Here is a 25,342-nt window from a genome sequence, read left to right as displayed (position 1 = left end):
TCACGGCAGCAGTGTGTTGAGTAGTGGCGGTCCACACCTTCCTCCCTTTCCCTTGCGACAGACTAGCTCTACTACGCTATGCACTACTACACACTACTATACACTACACTACTATATACTACACTACTATGTACTACATTTTACACTCCACTACTATACACTACACTATACACTACTATACACTAGTATACACAGACTCTAGTTCTTCCTGGGGAATTCCCAGGCCAGCCGAGCGACGTAGTCTCACCAGCGTGTCCGGGATCGGCCCCGGGATCTTTGCCCAGCGGGACATGCCCGGTAGACTTCCAGGGGGAGTCTATCTGGAGGCATTTTTACCAGGTGCCCGAACCACCTGAACTGCATAAGGACGCATTTACGGTGGCTACGACTTGCATCGACATGTCCGCTGGCGATCGCTTATTGAATTGCACCGCATTTTTTTGCCTTAATTATGATTACCGAGTTTTATTTATTTATTTATTCATTCCTGACTGATGCCGTTTTGTCATAAAAAAAGGCGTAGGTTGATATCCATTTTCAGGCGTGCTTCAAAGTGACACGAAGCATATGCCTGGACGTAAATTGTTGCCCTAAAGAATACGGGCACGAGGGTAAGCACAAACCCTGAGGCTTGAACGCGCAAATTATTGCTGTACAGTCTTCTTGTTCGCCAAAGGGACAGAAGCACCCATCATTGCTATTTTCGAATCGCCACCACGTGTTGTTCGTGGTTACGAACTGAAACGTCGGACGTGCCGAGCGATCCGTGCTACGCAAACGCACAGGGGACCTATACGGCGCAGCCATGAAAATCTACGCAATAGTAGTGGCACCTCGATCGCTCACGTTCGTTCCTTTGCACTCCCCCCACCCACAACCCCCCACGTTGACTCCCCTGCAGAATTTCTTCAGGAAGCACGCTCCGAGTGAGAAGGGACCTTACGGGATCAGTGCCGAAGTGATGGATACGTACGTGAAGAGCTGCGGTAGGTTCTTGCTCTTGCATATTCAACCAAAGCGCGTGGGAAGGCCACTTTTTTTTTGTGAAATGCCTTTTGTTGCCGTGTCGACGGCCACTGGAAGTCAGCCGTGTCATTGCTGGCAGTCATGGAGGCGAATTTTCAGTTTTATTTAGGGTAGTTTTTTTGTAGGGTTATACTTTAGGAAAGCTTTCAAACCCGTTCATAGAACAGCTTGTTACGTATAAAAGTGAATCATCATACCAAGTGAACGTTGTGTTAATGGGGTATTTTACGACTTGTGTTCTTCCCTCGACAGCTGGCTATTGTGTCATAACTTACATACTTGGCGTTGGCGACAGACACCTGGATAATTTGCTACTCACCAAAACGGGTAATGTAAACTCTGTTGAAACCTTGAAATATTTTATTCCAACTTTGACATTTAGTCACCAAGTCACCCACTACCCAGGGGCGGAGCCACAGGGGGGGGCTGGGGAGTGCTTAGCCCCCCCTGAAATTTAGGGAAAGTCGGTAATCGGAATAACCGGATATCCGGCTGCTGCAAAATGCAGGCTGCCACCTTGTGCTGCCCTGCAGGCTGCCTGAGCGGCAGCCTTTCGAACTTATCGAACTTATTAGCCACATCAGTGGCTCCGACCTATTAATAAACTCCGCGTTCAAATCCAATAAAATGTGTTTTATACATTTGTGGCGCCCATTGGAAAACATGAACACTGGATATCTCAGAATATTGAAGTCAAGCCCCCCCAAAGTCAAAATCCTGGCTCCGCCCCTGCCACTACCTGTCATTTTCACGCTCAAGTGGCAGAATGTCTGCCCCAAAAAATAATCCCCAAAGTGTTCCATACTCGATACCATTAGGGCATTTAAATCGAATCAGCAGTGGCAGCAGCCGCATAACAAATTGCACTTCGGCGCATTTGCTCTGCTCGCACGCTCACAAGTGAAATCCTCTTTGTAAATACAGCCGATGGCGCTGATGGTGCAGTATCATCGTGCGTTGTCAGGAGTTGAAAGAGCTCGCTTCGTTGATTGATGGGAGCCCACCCGGGGCCCAAAACAACGGGCTCATCGGAGCCGTGCGTGCGTCGCGCGTGCAGGAAAGCTGTTTCACATCGACTTCGGCTACATCCTGGGCCGCGACCCCAAACCGCTGCCTCCCCCGATGAAACTCAGCAAGGAGATGGTGGAGGGAATGGGAGGCATGCAGAGCGAGCAGTACCAGGAGTTTCGCAAGCAGTGCTACACGGCTTTCCTGCACCTGCGCAGGTACGCCGTTCCCACTCTCAACCCCACCTGCCTCCCACCTTCCTGCCCTGCCCCCCTACCAAACACTGTGCAGTGTCATCATCATCAACCCCCACCCCCCCCCGCCGTACCAGGTTCATTCAGGGGTGGAGTGCCCCGGAATCAACCCGACTCCTTGACAAAACAACGTTATTTCCAGGAAGACCAAATTTAGCCCATTCGTATGTATGTAAGTTTAACTTCTTTCGCACCTTCCGCAGCCAACCGTGCTCATCAGAGGTGGAGGGGGGCCGGGGTGGAAGGGACAACAAACCTAAACACAATCAGTTTTCATTTGAAACTTCTCGTGTTATATCCATACTGCTTTTTTTTTACATTTTTAACAGATCTCCGCATTGCGGAGAAGCGAACGTTTCACACCCCACCACTGCGGTGCCGTCTGTCGCGCAGGTACGCGAACTTGATTCTGAACCTCTTCACGCTCATGGTGGATGCCAACATCCCCGACATCGCCCTGGAGCCCGACAAGACCGTGAAGAAGGTGAGGTGACCCACGTGCTGCCGAGAGCTCGGCAGCACGTGGGTCTCTCGCAATGCAACACGGACCAGGGCGCCACGGTGGCGTGGAAACGTTAACTACCTCGCTCGGCATACGGGACGTCGTGGGTTCGATCCCGACCCTGACGCCTGCTGTATATTTGCAGTTTGCGTGCCTCTCTCATCATCATCATCATTACAGTGGCTAAGAGATGTTAACTACCTCGCGTGGTGTACAGAAGGTCGTGGGTTCGATTCCGACTCTGACGCCCGCTGCTGTATATTTGGATTTTGCATGTCTGTCTTCACGTGGTTGCGTGGATTTTTCTCCGGGTCCTCCGGTTTTTCCCTCCACATTTAGAATCGCCATGCGTTTAGAGTATCTGGCTATTCTAAGCCACTGCATTGAGCTATCATTTGTGGCCAGGTCACTTCTGAAAAAGAGCTACATAGCTCACCCACTTCTAAAATGCGCCTGCATCTCACGACGTCGTACAGAAGCAGCGGCGTACTATGTTAGTATGCGGTGTGAGACTGCTGGCCCGCGGTCGCTCCGTGGCCCATTCTTAATTTGTTCACCGGTGTAGGGGATAGCCGCCTCTACTGTGCGATGTTCTGATATGGTTCAACACAGGTAGCTGTTTGTGAGATGAATCAAAGCGGGACGTTCTTCTGTGTGGTCGGCAATCGTCTTCACTCATTTTTGGTGATGAGAAAGTAAAAAAATATCACACCAATCTGTCTACCCTGGCTGCGTGTGGCGCTCGTGTGTGCAGGTGCAAGACAAGTTCCGTCTGGACCTCTCTGACGAGGAGGCCGTCCACTACATGCAGAGTCTGATCGACGAGAGTGTTGGGGCTCTGTTTGCTGCCGTTGTCGAGCAAATTCACAAGTTTGCTCAGGTGAGAACCCACCGCCCCCCAATTCCCCATCCCCCCCCCACCCGTCCCTCCCCCACCGACACCCCCCCCCCCCACTGGGCGCACGTCCACCCTGGCAAACACTCTAGGGGCGCTGTGGTGGCGAGATGTTAACCATCTCGCGTGGAATACAGGAGATCATGGGTTCGATCCTGACACCTGTAGCTTTGGGGTTTGCATGCTCTCCCCATGGCCACGTGGATTTTTCTCCAGATCCTTCGGTTTTTCCATCCACATTTAGAACAATGCATTGAGAGTATTTGGCTGCTATAAATTTCCACATGATAAGCCACTTCGTTGAGCTATCATTTGTGGCCAGGTCACTTCTGAAAAAGAGACTAAAGCTCAGTGGGCCTTACATGGTAATAGAAAAATTGTTTAACAATTAGGTTTTTTGTTGCAATAGCTGTGACGATCACAATGTCCCTTGGATTGTTCGTCCGCAGTAACAGCTGTACGTGACATTAATTATGAAAACCCAGTGTTCACTAATTCCTTGTCTTTATCTCCTTTTACTTTTTTGCAGTATTGGCGGAGGTAAAACGTTACCTGGAACAACGCTATCTTCGCGGGACACATCCACGCTGCATTTCCAGGATAATTTCATAATCACACCCCTTGCCGATTTAAAAAGTACTTTACCGGTTCGTTTTAATTTACTCCAGGCCATGCCACTCGGACCCACCGGAGCGTGAAATTGCTCCACATTTTTCTACCCTGGGAAAGTGGTTTTAATGTTAGCATGTTAAACTGGCAGGAATTGCATTTGATGACTCGCTGTACATTTACCATTCGTTGTTTGTTTTTATATTATAATTTTTTTTATGTTCACCAGTGTTTGAATTGACTCTCGTATCTGCGATAGGTACTCTCAAGTTATTCATATAGTCGTCACCGACGCGCTCTGGAGGTCCACATTGGAATGCCATTCTCCAGTGGCCAGCACGCAGGAAACTCAGCTAATGCATCTTTATTTATTTTGCATATTCACTTGATTTTATCACCACCACTTAAGTCCTCGTTTTAACGCGCTCGATGCATTCCTGACAAGTGGCGCGTTAAACGGAAAATGCATTCAGCGAAAACGATTTCTCCATTAAACAATGTCATGGTGGAGTTTGGCGAGATAGCGACGTACGACTACGCACACGCAGTAAGACGGCAGGACGAATAACTGAGGGTACGCGCCGCCACGTTACTGTATAATTCCGCGTACTGTATGACCGTAGCGCTCGGCCGCGCAGCTCAAGAAAGTTCCTCGTCGAGCGCTCAGAAACTGCGTTGTAACGGTGCGCGTTCCGTATGCTCACAACGGCGTGTTCCGTGTTATAACGGCGCGCTTTCTGCGTTACAACGGGGTGCACGTTCCACGTCATGACTGTGCACGTTCCGCATTACAACAGCGGGCGCGTCCCGAGTTGTGCGAAAAGTGTCCCCGTATGGAAGAGCCACGTTGTGGAGAAAACGCGTTGCGTCAATGTCACGCGTTAAGCGAGGACTTAACGTACTTTAGGGGCAGCAGCTGCCCTCGCCCAACCCCCAAACCCCCTCACCCCCACCCATGTGAACTCCCCTTGGTCACGTTCTTCGGTGTTTTAAGATCGCTGCTCAATGCGACGGGAACTTTTTGTCGGCTCAGCGAAATGCATTTGCGAAAAAAAATCTGGCATTAGTTGAGGTCCCCATGGTGCCGGCCAGTGGAATGGTGTTCTAATGTCTTACGTCCCGTGGGGTGTTGGCAATCACTTGTTAAAAAAAGCATAGTTAACGTGAAGTATTAAAATCTTAGTTTTAGTTAATTTCATGGAAACATAGTATTATCTTTATCAGAGATTACACGTGGCCAAACTTGTCATCATGTAACATTTAAATGTCACATTTCCACATGGAGTGCAATTGTTACCACGGCTGGACTACAGTGGTAAACAGTGCGCATGCCCATAAACAATGGTTTACGTGTGTTCCAGACATCGGGAAAAAGTCGTTAGTAATGATCTAGAGTGGCTCTTTTATGTTTTGCATCAATAGGATGCTAGAACGGTGTAATGGTTCACACTCTGAACTTGAAATCCAAAGGTCGCTGGTTCGATTCCATCTCCCGGCTTGGCAGTTGAAATGATGGGGCAAGCTTCTTAAATCCCTCCACTGCCTCCGTCCACCCGGCAGTGGAAATGGGTGCAACCACAGTTAGTCGATCCATCCGCGGGGCGCATGTGGTGGGGGTAAAGCGTGGGTACTCCCATCTCTTTGAACTTCTTTCGTACCGTACATCGCCAACCGTGATCATCTGCGACGTCTGGCCAGCGTGGTAGAGTAGGCCACAAATAGTCTCGACAGGCGGGGGGGGGGGGGGCAACCCTCTGGAGATTCCTCTCGCGCTTCTGCCAGCAGTGGCATGAGCGAGCAAGTGGAGGGTCGCTCCTTTTAACCCTTTCCCGTTCCGATGACATACGTATGCGTATGTGTACGTCATCAAGACGAAGAGAAAAAAATATATATCGGTACCGAGGCTCCTGTAAGGCCATGCGGGAGGGCGAGTGGCGCAGTTTAGCGCCAGTTATGAAAAGTGCGGTCGTGTTGCAACAGTTATCTGTGGTGAGTACAATGTCTTTACAAACAGCGGCGCTATGCCTCTCTAAAAAAAAAAATTGTTGAGTCGCTTGTGTGTTCCGAGATTTGTAGGTGAACGGGACCCACCCTGCAACTTTCATGTCGGTGGACATCGTATTTGCAACAAGCGGAAATCGACATTTTGCTCAAGTCTAAAGAGATGCGCTCCTTTGTCTTGTCCACATTGTTCAGCCGACACCACAACCAACACGACACCGCAGGTCCCAACAACACACTCACCCAAACAACTACTCGCTGACCCAATAGACTACTCACTCACCCAATAAACTAGTCAATCACCCAAATTACGTGGTTTTAAAATATAAAAACTACAGCAATTGAAACGCTTTCATATAACGATTTTATCCAGATTGCGATTTTGAGATCTACTAATCACTAAATAGGTCCTACATAATTGAATTATGAAGCATAATTTAATTCGTAATTTCCAGCAAGGTCATACCACAGCTGACATCTGCCACATGTGTGTGTGTGCGCGCGCGCGTGTAAGTTACATCCTTATTTGTCCAGCATCAATAAAGGGCCTTGTTGCCGCTTAAGAAATGCTGTCATTGTGTGCATGGTGTCCTAGCAAGGTACGCAAACATTCAAATTTGGTTGTGCCTTTTCTTCGCCTCTGTGAGGGGGGGGGGGGGGACTCTGCCCCCTGCGATAAAAACTTCGTGTTTTATTGTTCCGTCACCAAAGTAGCGGCGATCCAACGTGTTTCCATGGCAGGTTCCGTTTGAACAGGCGGCTTTTTTTACTGTGTCCTTGTCTCTTGATTCTTCGTCTTGCTTGCTTGGTTGCTTTTAAAAAGCGTTTTTCTAAGCCCCGTTTGGACTTTTTTGTTTCTCTCTGTTACTTTTTGAGTCGCGAAGCGCGAACTAATTGGTTACACGGGCCTGCGGAAACTCGCCGAATGCGGTTGTTGAAAAAAAATATCCACCCGTGAGAATTTCTTCATATTCTCGAGGCCGGCTATTTTAAAGGCGTCGAATGCAGCTGCCCAGAAAGGGGGGGGGGGGAAAGAGGGAACTTCTCAGTTGAGTGGTTAACAAAAAAAAGTCAAGTGAGAACAAAGTTGGTAGTTGTAAGTACACGTCACTAAATTAGATGTCGTACCAACTGCGCTAATAAAATACATACCGGTGCCCTGACCGAATGGACTTTTGCCAATAGCTGCGGTACTTGGGCCGCAATAACATAATGGCTACTGTCAACCTGTGCCATAAATGCGCGTCCGCATAACATGTGCAAACGCGTAGCTAAAATTTAACCTGCGATTTCATATGGGGTGGGAGGTAATTATTCTTTTATTATCGTGAAGTGCTTTGGGTGGGCGGAGAGGGGGGTTTTTTTGGCGATGACTTTACCAACTCTCTTGTTCTGCGCCCTTCTAACGCCTCGCGTTTAACCCTTGTAAATGTGTCTTCGCACAATAAGCACTCTTTGCGAGCAATTCTTAAGACCGTTCTTATTTTATTTTTTGGGGGGGGGATGCCTCACAACGTGGCGTGGTGTTGGTGTGTGTTTCTCTGGGCGCTGTGCTGCTGCGTGAAACCTATCGGGGGACAAGATGCGAGTGAGTACTGGCGCACGTATCTCGCTTGTGCATTTCCTATGTTGTATGCTAGTCAAAGCTCTTGCGTTATGGTTTGTGTCGGTCGTCTGCAGGCGACTGTCATTCGTTGTTGCCTAAATGGACCGGCGCCCAGGGTCACCTTTGAAATTTCAAATCGAGGGCCGATGTATATTTCATGGTCCGCCGACTCTCAATCTGCGTTGTCGGCTATTGTCATTGTTATATATGTGATGGCACGGGGCTTCACTCATGTTACACGTTGCAAGTCTGCTCCGACGCGCAACGTGTCAGCCTGAGAGGTCTCTCTCTCTCCAGCCTCAACCGAGTCGTGTCGGTATTTCTCTCGCCACATGGTCGTGATGATGGGGGTTTTTTTGGAGGGGGGGGGGGTCTTCGATCGACTGGCTTTGTTTTGACACACGCGCGCACGCTGCGTTTCAGTAATTTCGGCTTTTAGTTTTACAGTTTAAAACATATATTGGCCAGCTGCGCGTTACGCTGGTGTTATTGTCAAGGTGTAGCCCTGCAATTGCTTGTCCATGCCACCGCTGGCAGAAGGGCCTCCACGCTCGAGGGAGCTCTAGAGGGTAGTTGGTCTACTCTTCCACACTCGCCAGACAGTACTCACACTTTTCCGCACTCGCACACGATCTGCCGCCGATCGACTTAACCGCACTATTTATAGAGGCCCAAAAATATCGACTTTTTATTTTAGAATTCCCCCCCAAAATGGAACTAAAGAAATGACGCGAGTTTACTGTCGAAGTACTCTCCGCAGAAGCGTTCGTGTACAAAATAAAAACTCCGCAGCGAATGTCCACCCTGCAAAAGCCCTTTACGACCGCTAAATTTTTACCGAAGTAGGATTATGAGGGGGAGGGGGGGGGGCATGGTAATAAGCTGTGAAAGTGGTGGACACGGTTCTGTGCGACCGAGTCATCATCATCATCCCACTGTCGACACGCTCATTTAGAGCCTCTGCGGCTCCTTAAACTCTCCCCCCTCCGGGCGCCCTGCCCTGGCCCCGTGGTGCCTCCAGCCGTCTGCCATCTGTGTTCAATCCAGAGCCGCACCGCTCGCAAGGAAATGCATATGTCCAGTCTGACGGCAATCTGTAACTGTGGTTTCATTATTACACATTACCTCCTTTATTTTGACTCCTGACCACATGAATGTTGCTGCCCTCTGATGTTCGCTGCCATTGAAGTGCCTTTGGGTTTGTGGTTTTTATTTGTAGTTTCTCCCGCAGAGGAATGCTTATATATCGCGGTCGAGCATTACATTACAATATATATCTGTATCCCCAATCTTCATTCCTTACATTATCTTGGAGAGGGGGGGGGGGTGTCACGTTTTTATATCAAATAGTGACATGTAAGAACTTCAATTCGCTAGGCTGTTTTCTTTTAGAAAATAAAACAAATTCGATGTAAAAAAAAAATCCACTCCCTCCCCTCGTCCCCATCAGTAAAAAAAAAAATCTGCCATAGAGCTGGACTTAACGTGATTATTTTAAATAGTCGATCACCCTACCGAGTATTATCGGTTCGATTATTCGGCTGTAATTTGGATAACTCGAAAATAGTTGGAAAATAAAGCCTCTCCGCTTGAATGTACTGTACGTTGAACTTCTTTCGCACCACCGTACGAGGGTAAAGGACAACAAACAACACAAAAAACATTTCTAAATAAATTAGTTTTCTATGTAGTATCGTGGTGTAGTGTATAGTAGTTTGTATATGTATGTTAAACTTCTTTCGCTCCACCGTACGTAGCCACCCGTGCTAATCGGAGGTGCGGGAGAAGGACAACAAACTAACACACAAAAACGCAGTTCTAGATAAATTAGTTCTAAATATAGTATAGTGGTGTAGTGTGTGTAATGTAGTGTATAGTGTATTATCTATGTTGAGCTTCTTTCGCCAAACCGTGCTAATTGGAGGTGCGGGGGAAGGACAACGAAACACCAAAAAAGCATTTCTCAATTAAATGAGTTTTCAATCTGGATGATTTTAAAAGTGCATAGCTCCAATGGCTTCGTAACATCTGAAGGAAAACCGTTTTTACCCTTCCCTAGGGATGTCTCCTAAATCGCCAATCTCACGCCTAACGGATCCTCCCCACAGATCCCAACAGTGAGAGGTTTAGTGGCTGGATGATGGAGGCAATGATTTTCACTCTTCCAGCAATTTGATTAATCGTCTTGGAATTGATTTGATTCAAAAAGGCAATTCCAGTCGGGGTTTTTTTTCTTCTGTCTGGATTTGTTGTGTTTTTGCGTCCCATTTTCTTCTCTCGTTGATACAGCGTTGTTGCCTATACAGGGACAACTCTACTCACGAATTCGTTCGGTTCCAGAGGTCTGTTTGCAAGTCGATTTGTTCATAAGTCCAACTTTACTCCTGTCGATTCCAAACGTTGTACGGCATGTACGCTAAACACGGGGAAGGGCTTTAGAAGGTGTTTGTATAATCTCCTGCAGATGTAGATGCCACTGGTTTTTAATGTTCTACAAATTCAGATCCCACTACAGTGATCTATTGCGTGGGGAACTAGACATGGACAGGTTTGTTCGTATCTCTGAAAGTTCGTAAGTCGAATGTTCGTAAGCAGAGGAGTTCCTGTATCACCCGACTGATAATACGACTTTTATAGAAAAAAAACAATCAAAAAAATACCTTCAAATCCAGCGTATCCAAGGGTCGATGAGAGTTGCCCAACTCGAAGCAGACGACGTCTTACAATTGGGAGCAAGGCCGTAGCCATGGAGTCAACATTGGGGGGAACCAAATCTTCCAGGGGGTCTGGGGGTCCCCCCCCCAGAAAAAAAAACTAAATTTTAAACTCATTTCCTGCCTAAAATATTTTAAAAAATTACAAACACATAGGATGGACTTTTTTTTTTTACAATAATATCTAATAGTGTATATTGTATTACATTGCTCTGTTTCTTTTTACCTTTTCTTGTTTCATTGTATGTAATGGCAGAGATTAGGGATTAATAAAGTACAACCATAACCACAATCACATAAACAGAAATCTATTTTATAGCAATATATTTGGGGGGGGGGACAATTTGAGCATATTTGAATATATATTATAATTACGGCCTTGATTGGAAGTGTAAATAGCAAAAAAAATGTTCCCCATCAGCCAAACGACACTAAATGCAACTCATCAAAGATTCCAGTGGGAGAAGTGGTCCAACGAAGCCGTTCCGCGTGGCTGCCCTTGTTTTAATTGATTTCTAAGTTTTCGCCACGCTAGTGCACAAGGAATGTGCGTGCTGCCACGGGGGGGGGGGGGGGGGGGGTTCACAATCACGGAAACGCAAGGGAGGTAGAACAAACGAGGAACTTAAAGCGTAACATTTGCACACGTTTAAAACTTTGCACTCGCGTGATAATTATTTATGATGTGCGTGCGCGTCGTTGTTGTGTGGCTTACCTTTGAAACTGGTTGCCGCGCATGTTTTGCACGCTTTCGTGATCTCTGGGATTATTAAAGGCATTCTTTGGTGATGCTGCTGTTGTGTTGGCAGTGGTTAACACGCAGAATTAACCATCGTGCTCTTTTTTTTGTACTGCTTGTGGTTTTTTTGTAACGTTAGGTCATCGGATTCCTCCTGCATGAATATTCTGATTCTGCATCATGGAATCTCCTTTGTCAGTACCAAAATATGATAATAGGTTTTCCTCTTTTTTATGGCAACAAAACAGGATGTTTGGTGTTTTAACATCTTGACACCTATTTTGTTTTATTTTTATTCTTGATTCTTTCGATAAAGTCACGTAGAAGGGAAACAATAAAATAAAACAATAAAATATACCTGTTTTGTTGCCAGAAAAAAGGGAAAAACCTATTATCATTCTGAGTCTGATCAACTCAACACATTGGTCAAGAACTTTGGCCTTAATAGGTACACATATAATAGGCGAAGTTTCGGGCAGTGGTCCTTGTTCATAACATATTTGTGTGCTTTGAAGACATTTCGGTTGATGTGATGTTAAAACACTAGCCAATGGCGCTGCCCTCTGCAGTATCCACTTTACAGGGTGGTCTAGTGACCCCCCCCGGCCCCCAATTAATTGACCCGAATTTTTTTTCATTGCATAATAATTTCTATTCTTTGGGTCTTTCGGTAAAGCCACGTAGATAGAATTAAAATATCACGTTTCGATCGCAACGCAAACGATCGTCATATTTGTTTCACCTGATGACGATTGCTTGTGTTACGATCGAAACGTGATATTTTTAATAATGTTTCTATCTACGTGGCTTTACCGAAAGACCCAAAGAAAATGAATTCCTGCAGTCACGAAAGCTTTACGTGAAGATTTGACTTTGTGCCAATTGCGTACACATCTTGCGTACAACACTGCCACCTCTTGACTCAACACTGACAACACTTTAAAGTCCTATTCAGAATCAGAATTATTTCTAACTGGAGGAATCCGATGAGCTATGCAGCTCTTCTTCACAGATGTTCTCTATTTTTCGCGGATGTCCAGTAGTTTTACAAATGTCCAGTAGACGTCCTATCCGAGATGTCCTATTTGATTTATTACAGTTACACGAATTATCTGGTTTTCGCCAACTTCCCAGCTATATGTTGCATGGGAGACCCGTGGGAACGTGAGCACAGCGCCAGCAGCAACACAAACAAAAGGCGACGAGAAAAACGATAAACAGTCCCCAAGTCGAGTACAAGATCCGAATGAACATTGCGCAATACGAACGAACGGCTAACAAATTCTCACATGGCATTGACTTCCGCTTTAACAGCAAGGACATTCACGCTTCAGAGTGGGCCGATTCGCCCCTCCCCAGCCTTGGCGATTCCAAGAATTATCACGATTCACGGTCGTGATTTTGTTCCAAGAACCGGTTTCAAAGGGTTTTTTTTGTTTTTACAGAGGCAGGAACTAAAATGTGTGTATGTTGAACTTATTTCGCACCGTACTTAGCCAACCGTGCTAATCGGAGGTGCGGGGGAAGGACGACAAACTAACGCACAAAAAAAGCATTTCTAAAGAAATTAGTTTTCAATCTAGATTATTTAAAAGTGCATAGCTCCAATGGCTTCGTAATATCTGAAGGAAGAGCGTTCCAGGCGGCCGCAGAAGCGCACCTGAAAACGCGCGATGAGATGACCGATGGCCAACCAAAATCCGCTCCATCCCGTCCCTCCCCTACCCTTTCGTGACCCCTAAGTACCCTCCATCGCGGTCACTCATTGCTCGACACTTGCACGCCAAATCATCCTGCCACCATCCGTTCTATGTAAAGCACCTTGAACGTGAGCGCTCTATAAATATAAAATTAGATAACGTGATATATTTGCATCTCAAAACAATAGAATTGCAGTTTAACACGCGGCAGGCTTTCGCGCACAATATCATTCATTATAAAGGTTTTTGGGTCAGATCGCGTACGTACAAATGTGTCGCAACCCTCCACCACCCGACACAGCCAGCAAGGTTTGTCACCTAAACAACGCGCCAATTAGTTTACTACTTCAGCTCACCGGTGTGCTCGAGAGTAAATCCACAACACTTACAAGCCTCGCTGGCTTTGTCGGGTGGCGGAGGGTTACGGACACATTCATACTTACGCGATCCCAACCCAAAAAACCTTTATTTATTAATAGAATTGCAAACCGAACGATCGGCGTTGGTCGGTCGCGCGTGCGGCACCGCAGGTTTGTTGTGCGGGTAAATCCACAACGCTTCCAAGCCGCGCTTTGCTGTTGTCGGGTGGCGGAGGGTTACGGACACATTCGCACTTGCGCAGGAGTCGCCGAGTGCAGGCTGCCCCGCGAGCAGCCCCGCCGTGGGACGGACGACGCGAGGAGCTCCTTGCGCTTCGCCTACGACGCCTCGAGGGACTCGTGCAAGCTCGTGTGGGTCGCGGCGGCGGTGGCGACGTCGACGACGTCGACGACGACGTCGCCCACCGCCTCCCCTCCGCCGCGGGACGACGACGCGTCGCTCTTCACGTCGGACCGCGCGTGCATGCGCAGCTGCTCGCGCAGGGGCCCCGTTCTCTACCCGACGGGAGGTGAGGACCCCGGGAGGCAGCGTCCCATCGTATTATCGGAAGAGTCAAAAGTAGCCACGTATGTTGCTACGGGCCCCGCACTCTCAAGGGCAACCCTTCCCCCCCTCCCCCCACCCCCACCCCCGCGCTAAATGCTTTCAAGCTATCGATTCCGGTTCAGTGATTATGCACTTGCTCTATTACTATAGTACTATACTGTTCTATGGGTCTTTCGGTAAAGCCACGTAGATAGAAAAAATAATACGTAAAAATATCACGACGTTTCGATCGCAAGACAAGCAATCGTCTTCAGGTGAGAGAGGTACTATAATATACTGCCTTTAACGTTAACGAACGACTGGGTGTTTGAAGTTAGCGATTTGGCGTATTTTCTGGCTGTATATCAAATGAAAAATACAATTACTATGCAAGTGAAAAATTTATGTTTTTAATATTTACGTGTTTTTTTTTATTTAGGGCCCCTTTATAAGAAATGCTACAGGCCCCGCACTGAGCTTAATCCGGCACTGCCCGTGGGTGGTGGTTGGCCTGCCCGAACGCCCGATCTGGCACCCGATCCTGGTGTCGCGTGTGGCCTGCCCTGCCGGGTGTAAGAGTCTTGCTTGTTCTTTGGTTCTATTGGGTAAAGTCACGTAGGTGAAAATAAAATAACAAAAAATCACGACGTTTCGGCCACAACACAAGCGGCCTTCATCAGGTGAAGGGACGAGACTGTCTGGAGGACAGCGCTGGAGTGAGAGAAGCCACGCTTAGATCACGACCTTTAAGCTGTGTCAGAAGAAAAACACAAAGCGCCTTGACAAAGGAATTAGCATATAATTTAGCATTGAAATGGCTCATTGAAATAGCTAAGTTAAAGTATACACATCCGCAGAGGTACCCCTTGACAAAGGAATTAGCATAGAATTTAGCATTGAAATAGCTGAGTGATTAGCTTGTAACTGGACACAGAAATAGCTATGTTAAAGTCAGAGCATATACATTCACCGAGGCACCTAGTACTCATCAAACAGGAGAATTTAGCGAAACACAACCACGCTCAGACAGCGGACCTTTAAACTGTGTGCGAGCAAACAAGGTGTTCTGACAAAGAAATTAGCATAAAAATTAGCATTTGATTGGCGGATTTTAGGAAAGAGGTGGTGTACGTGCCGGTGGACTTGCCGTTTGGCGCGGGGGGGGGGAAGGGGGGGGGGGAGTTTACCTATTGATGGTGTGAAAAGGGAATTTATAAGAGCTGCGAAAATTTGGGGTACCACTACTTGAAAAAATATACTGTACCATTGAAATTAGTTTAATGTTTAGTTCGATTTAGAACATCTTTCCAATGGTTGCTTAATTTGAAACCATCCTCTCGGTTGAAATTGTGTCTGTGTTTGTAGATCTGAATTGCTTCATGAACAAATCTCTGATAAAAGCCCGTGGGTTTGCAAAGAACCTTGGTATCGGAGAAAATTATATCGTGATCCCCCACAGCGTTGTAACAGTGATCAGCCACGGCAGAAAAATTAGTTTTGCATTGTTTTAAATCTGATTTGTGCTCGCGAATTCGGTCAGAGACATGTCGCTTTGTCTCCCCGATATAGCAATCACCGCAGGTACAACTCAAATTTGTAAACCCCGGGGTACTGTAAATCAGGAATGACATCCTTCACGGATGGGATCAGATCACGAATTTTGTGTACTGTATTGAACCGGACCTGGATCTTGTGTTTGTTTAGAATTTTGGAAATCTTTTTAGTAACGCCTGCTATATATGGAAGTGTGATGGATTTGACTGGAGTATCAAGTGGTTGTTTCTGTATGGAGGGAGAAACAGCTTGGCGGATGGTACGGTCAGAGTAACCATTCCTTTTGAGGGCCAGGTGTATATGTTTTAATTCACTGGTCAGGTGGTGTTGGTCCGAAATGCAATGAGCCCTATGGTATAAAGTTTTGATGAGAGAATTATTTTGGGCTGGGTGGTGGTGGGAATCAGGTTTCAAGTAGGAATCTGTGTGGGTGGGTTTCCTGTAGACAGAATGCCCCAATGAGCCATCAGGTCTCCTCTCAAACAGAACATCTAAGAATGGTAGCTTGCCATCTTTCTCCACTTCCATGGTGAATTTGATGGCGGGATGTCTGGAATTGATGTGGTGTAGGAAAAGGTTCAGAGCTGGGAGGCCATGTGGCCAAATGGCGAACGTGTCATCCACATATCTCTTCCACAGGGAAGGTCTGAGGGTGGAAGTCTGGATGGCGTCTGATTCAAATTTCTCCATAAAAATATTGGCTATCACTGGTGATAAGGGGGATCCCATGGGGGTACCCTCATTTTGTTTGTAGAAGGAGCCATTCCAAGTAAAGTAGGTATTGTTGAGGCAGTGCCTAACCAGTGCAGGTGTGTCGGGGTCTAGTCCATGTTGGACCAAATTTTCAATTATTTCAATGGTATCAGGTACTGGGACCTTGGTGAACAAAGAGACCACATCGAAGCTGACAAGGATATCGTCAGGGGACAGTACAACGTCTTTGACCATAGAGACCAATTGGGCTGAGTTAAGTACTGCTGAGGCGGTCTTGCCAGTGAAAGGCAGCAAGGTATCTGACAGAAAACGGGCTAGTATATAGGTAGGGGAGTTGATCGTGGATACGATGGGTCGAAGTGGGGTGCCTTCTTTATGAATCTTGGGAAGACCATAGAATCGAGGGGGTCTTGCAGCAGAAGGTTTTAGGGAGGGACGTTTAGTTGGGTCGATTAGGGAGGTTGAACTTGTGATGATTTTGTTGGTTTTTATCGCTAGGCTATTAGTAGGGTCATTTTTTTATTTTTGAGTGACTTCCATCGTTGAGCAGATTCTGGATTTTGTTGTTGTATGAATCTTTATCCATAATAACAGTAGCGTTGCCTTTATCGGCTGAGAGGATGACTATATCACTTCTGTTTTTTAAATTCGCGAGTTCAGAGCGTTAATTTTTGCTGATGTTACTAATGGGTTTCTTAGCATTCTTTGATGAGTACTAGGTGCCTCGGTGAATGTATATGCTCTGACTTTAACATAGCTATTTCTGTGACTAGTTACAAGCTAATCACTCAGCTATTTCAATGCTAAATTTTATGCTAATTCCTTTGTCAAGGGGTACCTCTGCGGATGTGTATACTTTAACTTAGCTATTTCAATGAGCCATTTCAATGCTAAATTATATGGTAATTCCTTTGTCAAGGCGCTTTGTGTTTTTCTTCTCAAACAGTTTAAAGGTCGTGATCTAAGCATGGCTTCTCTCACTCCAGCGCTGTCCTCCAGACAGTCTCGTCCCTTCACCTGATGAAGACCGCTTGTGTTGTGGCCGAAACGTCGTGATTTTTTGTTATTTTATTTTCACCTACGTGACTTTACCCAATAGAACCAAAGAGTATGGATCCTAGCAGTCACGAAAGCTTTAAATCTAGAATAGTCTTGCTTGTGTTAAACCAATCCTGCTGAGGGTGTGCACTCCCAGAAGGCCATGCGGCTGATGGGATGTGTAAAAAAAACTTTTTTTAGCGTAAGGGACGTGTGTGAAGGAGGCGTATTATCTCCCGATGTATTTTGTTGCTTGTCCGCTGTTATCTCCATCTCTATTCTCGCCACACGTGATGTTATTGTACGATATATATTTTAAAGTTTTTTGCTGGCTGCGCGGCTAGAGGGAGGGATGGATGGACGGACTGACGGCCACGTCCAACGGACGTTCGGGCTGCTAGTCTCACGAACAAATATTGCTCCTTCGTCTTGTACCGCCGCTGGGTAGACTAGAATGACTGATTCCGAGTGCCCATAGTTCCTACTGCGCTGTTGCTTCATGGGTAAATTCTCGAGGCACGTTAAGGTGCAAACGATCAAAGGTGCAGCCCTGCAATTTCTCACTCGCGCCACTGCTCAGCTGGAGGGAGTTCTAAAGAGCATTTCCAGATGGTATTTTGGTCTACGGGGCCGTCCGTAAATGACGTCACGCACCGGGGGGGGGGGGGGTCAGACATTTGTGACGATGTGTGACGAGGGGGGGGTTTGAGAAATGTGACGTCACATCAAGATGCGCAACTTTAAATAAAAATGGAATTGTTATAACAACACTAATTGTTATAACAACACTCCTACAACATCAGAGTGCAGCGCCACATTAAATACGCACTACAATGACGATGGTTTAAAGCGATTTGAAGCATGTTTTATTTTCAAAATGGAAATATGGTTTCGGGGGGAGGGGCAGAGATTTGTGACGTCATATTTGTGCGGGGGGGGGTCTGACTTTTTGTGACGCCGTGTGACGAGGGGGAGGGGGTCAAAAATTGTCCAACATCGCATGACGTGATTTATGGACGTCCCCTACTATCGGACACGCGGGTGCACCCCTTGCGAACCGCTGGGTGCCGCTGAAGTTAGCAGTGGCCAGGTGTCTAACTCAGGTTACTGGGGATCAGCGGCGGACGGAGAGCTCAACCCACTGCACAACTGGTTCTGATTGCTAAGAACCAACGCGGTTCAGCGTATAACGTGAAGCGTTCCATCACGCCTCGTGCACATTTTGTACCAAATGAGCCTTTTCTTCGCGTCGAACGTTTGTAAAGAGGAAATTTGTGACGTGAAGGGACAGGAGTTGAGTCTGGTAAAGAGGGAGCATGGCCATTTAGCGTCTTACGAGTCGGAAAAAAAACTAGGGCGTTAAAATGTCCGTTGCTTGAAACAGAACTGACAGCCAATATAATGAGCCCAGAGTTGGAGGAGTGCGGACGGATTTCTGAGATTTCATCGAAGCTCTGACAAGCGGTGGCACTCGGCGCAGTGTATCACCAGGGATATAATGCCCTCTCACCTATTGCAGTAGGAGAGGACCGGCACTGCAGGCAGTCAGCTCGAGATGAACTGTAGAGTGGAAAAACATTTTGGCATCAGAAATTTCGACGGGAGATATGAGTATTGGCAGTATTTTTTTTCTTTGATCGGAAGGGTGGTGGTGGTGGTGTTGGTGGCGGTGTGGAGCTGAGACCTCGGTCACGGAGATATGGACCTGAAGGAGAAGGCGTGGGATGAAAAAAACACAACTGCACGGCTTTTCGAACGTCTATTTTTGTTCAGTAGTCGACGACGAGAACTTTGAGAAAGTTTCAGGTTGCGAAGTTTAATGTCTGGAGCCCGGTATAATTGCAATTTTTTCTTCTTCTGAGTTTAATTCGTACGCTGAGTTTGAAATCTGTGTTGCTGACAAAAATAGACTTCACAATTAAGTTCTAGTGCGCCTCAATTGCACTCCAGTGGTATCACTGCATTGGCAACGTATGGTTAATGATTTCACAGTGATGTCACGAGACAGTTTTGATTTACCTGCCCGCGCTGGCCTTAACCCTCTTCCCGTTCTGAGACGTCTGCAAGTTGCAAGGTGGGTATTTAGAGAGGCGTAGCACAATTGTTTTAAAGACATTATACTCACCGCAGAGAAATCGTAGCGACACGACCGCACTCTATGATAGCTGACGCCAAACTGTGCCACACTGCCTCCCGCATGGCATTGTGGGAGCCTCGTTACCGATAAAGTTATTTTAGTTTTTCTTCTGATTCCGTTTCGATGACGCACATGAACGTCATCGGAACGCAATGGGAAGAAAAAAACTGATGACGTGCGGGTACGTCATCGGAACGGGAAGGGTTCGTGGGCGCTCGCTAACAGCGCGTCGTCTCTGCGTGCATAGCCGAGGTGTGCTTGCTGCCGAAGGACACGGGTTCCTGCAGGGCCCACTTCCGCCTGTGGTTCTTCAACGTGGAGCGGCGGCGCTGCGAGAACTTCACCTACGGTGGCTGCCGGGGCAACGGCAATCGATTCGTCGAGCAGAAGACGTGCGCCAACGTCTGCCAGCACCTCATCCACCCCGAGATCCAAGGTTGCAACGCGCGCCGGCCCGCCGCTTTGCTCGCCCCTACGGCAGCGGCGATGGCTGCGATGCGGAGACCCGTATCTCTTTTTCCTGCGGGCATAACAGAGCCGCGCGCCAGGGCCAGTGCCGAGCCAGCCCGGCGTGGGAGGTGCCATGGTTGTTGTTTTTTTTGTACCACTGCCGAAGCCAAGCTGAGCCGTGCCGAGCCGCTGACGTCACCCACAAAACGTGAACGTCTCCAAACGTCTGTAGATGACGCGGTGTGTCAGTAGGCGACCGATGTTGCGCGGAACAGACGCGTCCATCGCCGGGGCCCATAGCTCTGCTTGGTACCGGGCCACGTTCACATATCTTGTGAGGCCAGCGTGGGGTGGTTATGTTTTGGCTCGGCATGGCATGTCGGCAGTGGAAAATCACCCGTGCCAGAAGGGCCCTGCAATGGCTCGGCTTGGATGTGCCAATGGAAAAAAGGGCCGACAGGCCACCCTGGGGCTCCGTTGTCATTGGAGGGCAATGCAGTGAAATTTTCCGTTGTACTGTACCATGCTCCAATGTCTTGCGCCCAGCCCGAACCCGAACGAACGCCAACGAACGGGACAATCCTGAAAAAGAGTTTGAAGACTCTTCGTGGCTTTCTTGAATAATAATAATAAAAAAAATAATCACTGCTCTTCAACCGCGTGTGGCGTTTGTTGTTCACAGACAGAGCTGTTGGAGATCATAATGACCATTTCAGAGAAGGTAAGGGAACAACAGCGACCCGAAAGTCGTCGCAAATTCAGCAACGCATTTGCCGCGTCGGGTTCGTCAGCTCCTTATTTTGCAAAGCACTATCAGAGCCTATGGACGTGGCTCGGTGACTCAGGAATCCTGGCCCTGAGCCAGCACCGCTGAGACTCGTGAGTTAGAATCCGGCCAAACCAACCATCACTCGTTCAGAATCAGAATATGTATTTATACTGGAAGAATCCGATGAGCTATGAAGCTCTTTTTCACAGATGTCCAGTAGGAGCTCGTCAGAACGTTACAACAACAAACTATTTGAAAAAAAAACACGATAGGAATGCAAAGTATAGGAAAGGTAAACAAATAACTTTTACAAATGTATAGATAGAACTAAACTATTTGTATCTTGCCAGGTAAGGATCACTGAACTATCAGCTTATTTTTCGGAAGCGACCTGGTCACAAATGGCAGCTCAGCGAAGTGGCTTATCACGTGGAAATTTCGAGCAGCTTAATCATGTAAACGCACGTTTGTTCTAAATGCGGAGAGGAAAACCGGAGGGCCCGCAGAAAAAAACATCCACGAGACCACAGGGAGAACACGAAAACTCCAAGTATACAGCAGGTGTCAGGGTCGTGATCGAACTCACGACCTCCTGCATACTAGGCGAGGGAGTTAACATCTCGCCACCCTGGCGTCACTTCGTCCAATCCAAGCCCACACTGACTTTTTTCTCGCCACCGTTCAACCTCTAACCTTCGATCGTATTACTAACTATAACCTTATCACGAACCCCAACCACCGATCGTATCACTAACCATAACCCTATCGCTGATCCTACCCTCCAATCTTTTCACGAGCTCTCACATTATCTTTAACGTCCACTACGAAGCAGACGGCGTGCAGTTCATCGCGCCGCATTAACCAGGGCGTCCGCTGGGCTGGAACTGCGAACCGCCTCGTCACCGCCGCTTTTCCTTCCGGCCCAGGTGCGGTAGCTGCGGCCGTGTTCGGCGCTCTGTTTGGCATCACCATCACCGTCGTCTTGGTCGTGTTTGCCATAAAAAGGTGAGGTCCCCTTCCCCCCTCCCCCCCCCTCAACGTCTCCTGCAGATGGAAATAAACAAAAATTATATTTTTTTTATTTTACCAGGTAAGCCCCACATAGCTGTTTCGCTCTTTTTCCGACGCGACCTGGCTACCACAACTGATAGTTCCACGAAGTGGCTTATCATCGTGGGGAAATGTAAATAAAATCCAATACTCGAAACGCGTGATGTTTATTCTAAATTTGGGGGGGGGGGGGAACCGTAGGACTCGGAGAAAAATCCACGCACCCGTAAGGAGAACATGCGAATTCCAAATATACAGCAGGCGTCAGGATCGGGATCGGAATCGAACCCATGCCCTCCTGCATACCAGGCGAGGTAGTCAACATCTCGCCACCGTGGCACCCTAACTCCGATCCTCGCCACGGCCGGGTTTTAGCCGAACAGAATGACATTGCCCTTCTGACATCCCTCGGCGTCTGTCTGGAACAAAACTGACACCAGCGCCGGCTAAGGAACAAAAGTGAACGCGTACGAGCGAAGGAGTTGAGAGCGAGGGAGAAAGAGAGCGGAGTGATATTGCTGGCGCTGATGGCATCGTTCTTTTGATATTGGAGCTGGGCGCACATGTCGTGATGGGTGCGAGCGTGTGGTGTCGTGGGTGGCACACTGGAGCTACGGATCCCCGGTGACCTATTTCAATTACCGACCATGGCTACCAACTCCGTCTTACGTGAGCACCCGGTGCGGTGCGTACACATCGGTACTGGGGATACAAAGGCGGCCGGAAGTGGCGTCGGCCACCCACCCTCTCGTGTGCCTTGCCGACCTAACTGCACTTGCCTCCACAGCCTATGTATGTATATGTGTTGAAGCTCTTGCACACCGTGCGTAGCCAACCGTGCTATACAGAGGATCTTTGACTTTGCGTGTCTGTGGTTGGAGGATGTGCAAGTAATGGAATTGATTGTGTTGCTGTGTTATTTTCAGAAAACGTAACATCAAAACGAAGGCGTACTCAAGCCCTCACGACTACGGACTCAAAGAGGACTCGTTTTAAAGATGAAAAAATATATACGAATTGTATTCCTAAAATGATGTACATGATGTACCGGGTTAAATCGAGTGATTGTCGCTGTAATGGCAACGGATAGATGGCTTGGTAAAATGCACTTGAGAAAGGTGGAATGAAATTGTATAAGCGTTAACAAAATGGAACGTTTACGTTCCGACCGCAGATATTGTGGTCAATGCAAACATGATTCCTCGTGTAAAAAAAAGGTGTCAGTTTTGTTTGCCAGATAAAAGGGTAAAAAAAAACAATAATCATATTTTGCTACTGGCAAAGGAGGTTCCAATGGCGTGCGCAGTTAGTTTGGAGCTGGGAATACGAGTCGATTCAGCTCATTCATCGACAAATAATTATAACTGACTGTTTTATTTGCGGTCGATTACTCGGGATATTTTGTAAATGACGGCCACCCAGACTTCCTGCCTGCCGAAGGCGGGAAACCCCAGACAAACCACGGCCAGCGTGACACGGCCAGTGATGCCGATAACGTCGCTAAGGCCACGCCCGTCCATCACCTCCCGTCCAGCGACATGCGTGGGAACTCAGGTGAGACTTTTCTTACCCTAAATATGTTCGTGTGATCAGATTCGCCACTTAATTAAAGCGATCATTGGTATCGAGTGTTTGAGACTCTGAGGTTTTTCCTGGATTAAGGGCGTCATTATTATGCAGCAGTTTAATTCACGCTGCGGGCACAATTTTAAATATTGCCAATGATCTCCTCAGTGTCGCTGTACATTCTGCCTTTTGAATTGTTCCATTAGCTTTCACGAGGTGGAGCACTTTATCATCATCAACATTGTCGTCAGCCATGATCGACCCACTGCTGGATGAAGGCCTCGAAGCTGTCGCTATCTCTCTCGGTCCTGCGACGTAACCAACAGAAGCGCTCAGCCGACCTCAACCCACCGCGTATGAATATCCCAGCCTAAATAATAAATAGCATTCGGGGAAGGATAGCGATGGATTTTCTGAGACAATCTTCATATTCTGTACAGTGCTGTACTCTATCGATTGCTGAATCTGTTTCAGGCGGTGAATGCAACGTTTAAAATGGCGATGTTTGTTTGTCTCGAACTCTTAAGGGTTTGCAAGGTATGTTTCAAAATAACCAATGCAATTGTCATTGTCTTACGTGCAGTCAAATGTTGTTATGAAAGTCAGCAGGGAGGCTGATTTGTTTTTACAATAACAAAACGTCGACTCTATTGTGACGTGTGTGTGTGTGACGTATGTGTGACGTGCGCGCGTGTGTGCGCTCTCTCTCTCTGTGTAATGATATAAAACATTTTAAGTCGGTTGAAATCTGAGTCGCAAATTATTATTATTTTGCCGCTGATGGTGTTCGTAATAAACCGACAAAGGCGCAGCCCTGCAATTGCCTTCACACGCCACGGGACCCCCGCTCCCCACCACCACCACCCCCACCACCCCACTCTAAGCGTCGGCGCTGTTGTAATAAAGCATCGCCACAAAACCCGCAGCACCTCTGCTGCAACCGAAACAAACAGCGCGCTTCGCTCCCCATAGCCTCCCTTCACTGGCTGGGCTATTCGCAAGGCAGACAGCAGAGGGTGGTAGCACCGCACGATACGGAACAACTCCTTCGGGGCGCCAACATTCGCGAATAGATGGCGGCCCTGCGATTGAAACTAAAAAAACTAAGATATTTTTTTTAATGTACCAGGTAAGGCTCACTGAGCTACGTAGCTATTTTTTTGGGAAGCTACCTAGCCACAAATGATAGCCCATTGAAGTGGCTTATCGTCGCGTGGAAATTCATAGCAGCCAAATGCTCCAAACGCACGTTTCTAAACGTGGAGGGAAACAACGGAGAACCTGGAGACAAAAATCCACGCGACCACGGGGAGAGACGCAAACTCCAAATATACAGCAGGCGTCAGGGTTGGGGTGGAATCCACGACCTCCTGTATACCAGGCGAGGTAGTTAACATCTCCTAGCCACCGTGATGATGATGATGAGAAAGACACAAACTCCAGATATACAGCAGGCGTCAGGGTTGGGGTCGAACCCATGACCTCCTGTAGACCAGGCGAGGTAGTTAACATCTCCTAGCCACCGTGATGATGATGATGAGAGACACAAACTCCAAATATACAGCAGGCGTCAGGGTTGGGGTCGAACCCACGACCTCCTGTATACCAGGCGAGGTAGTTAACATCTCCTAGCCACCGTGATGATGATGATGAGAGAGACACAAACTCCAAATATACAGTAGGCGTCAGGGTTGGGGTCGAACCCACGACCTCCTGTATACCAGGCGAGGTAGTTAACATCTCGCCACTGCGGCGCCCCAGGAGCTCAATGCCGATGTCTGCTGGCCGCGAGAGGGCTTTAGGAGCGAGAGAGTTCGCGTAGTTTTGCTGCCTGTAATAAATTTCACATTGACATTGAACTATCGATACACGGGTAAAGAAGACAGTTACAAATCACATTGGCAAATGCAGTTGTACCCAGCACTACAATCGTCTGTCTGTGTTTTCGTATAAACTCGTGAAGTGGTGGTGTGTGATGTGAGTGTCTGACAGCGGCCAGGTGAGTGTCACGTGTCACAGCACACCGTCCGCTAAATTACTCATACAATCGCAAATGCCTGAACACATTGTACAATTCAAAACTATTTAGATCAAATTGTTGTGT

The 25,342-nt window shown here is 47.5% G+C and overlaps 2 protein-coding genes across 2 annotated transcripts in view; both read left to right on the top strand.

Annotated features, from left to right (window-relative positions):
- The window catches only part of PIK3C3 (phosphatidylinositol 3-kinase catalytic subunit type 3), a 61,137-nt gene extending 54,275 nt beyond the window's left edge, over positions 1-6,862 (top strand). The window contains exons 20-25 of the mRNA XM_032973939.2: positions 902-986; positions 1,279-1,353; positions 2,084-2,252; positions 2,682-2,772; positions 3,545-3,670; positions 4,215-6,862. Coding sequence (XP_032829830.1) covers positions 902-986; positions 1,279-1,353; positions 2,084-2,252; positions 2,682-2,772; positions 3,545-3,670; positions 4,215-4,229 — 561 coding nt within the window. The 3' untranslated portion in view covers positions 4,230-6,862. The remainder of the gene's footprint in view (positions 1-901; positions 987-1,278; positions 1,354-2,083; positions 2,253-2,681; positions 2,773-3,544; positions 3,671-4,214) is intronic.
- Positions 6,863-6,944: 82 nt separating this feature from the next.
- On the top strand, positions 6,945-23,888 carry LOC116953615 (uncharacterized). Its single transcript, XM_032973973.2, has 6 exons — positions 6,945-7,883; positions 13,677-13,943; positions 19,651-19,839; positions 20,536-20,574; positions 21,549-21,627; positions 22,599-23,888. The coding sequence occupies exons 1-6, from the start codon at positions 7,799-7,801 to the stop codon at positions 22,666-22,668; spliced, it is 729 nt and encodes a 242-aa protein (XP_032829864.2). The 5' UTR covers positions 6,945-7,798; the 3' UTR covers positions 22,669-23,888.
- The last annotated feature ends 1,454 nt before the right edge of the window (positions 23,889-25,342 follow it).

Source organism: Petromyzon marinus, chromosome 52, assembly GCF_048934315.1.
Source record: "Petromyzon marinus isolate PM22_M1 ecotype Great Lakes invasive population chromosome 52, UKy_Petmar_22M1.pri1.0, whole genome shotgun sequence".
Taxonomy (NCBI): Eukaryota; Metazoa; Chordata; class Hyperoartia; order Petromyzontiformes; family Petromyzontidae; genus Petromyzon; species Petromyzon marinus.
Note: the sequence above shows the minus strand (reverse complement) of the source record. Positions and strands in the feature narration are given on the sequence as shown.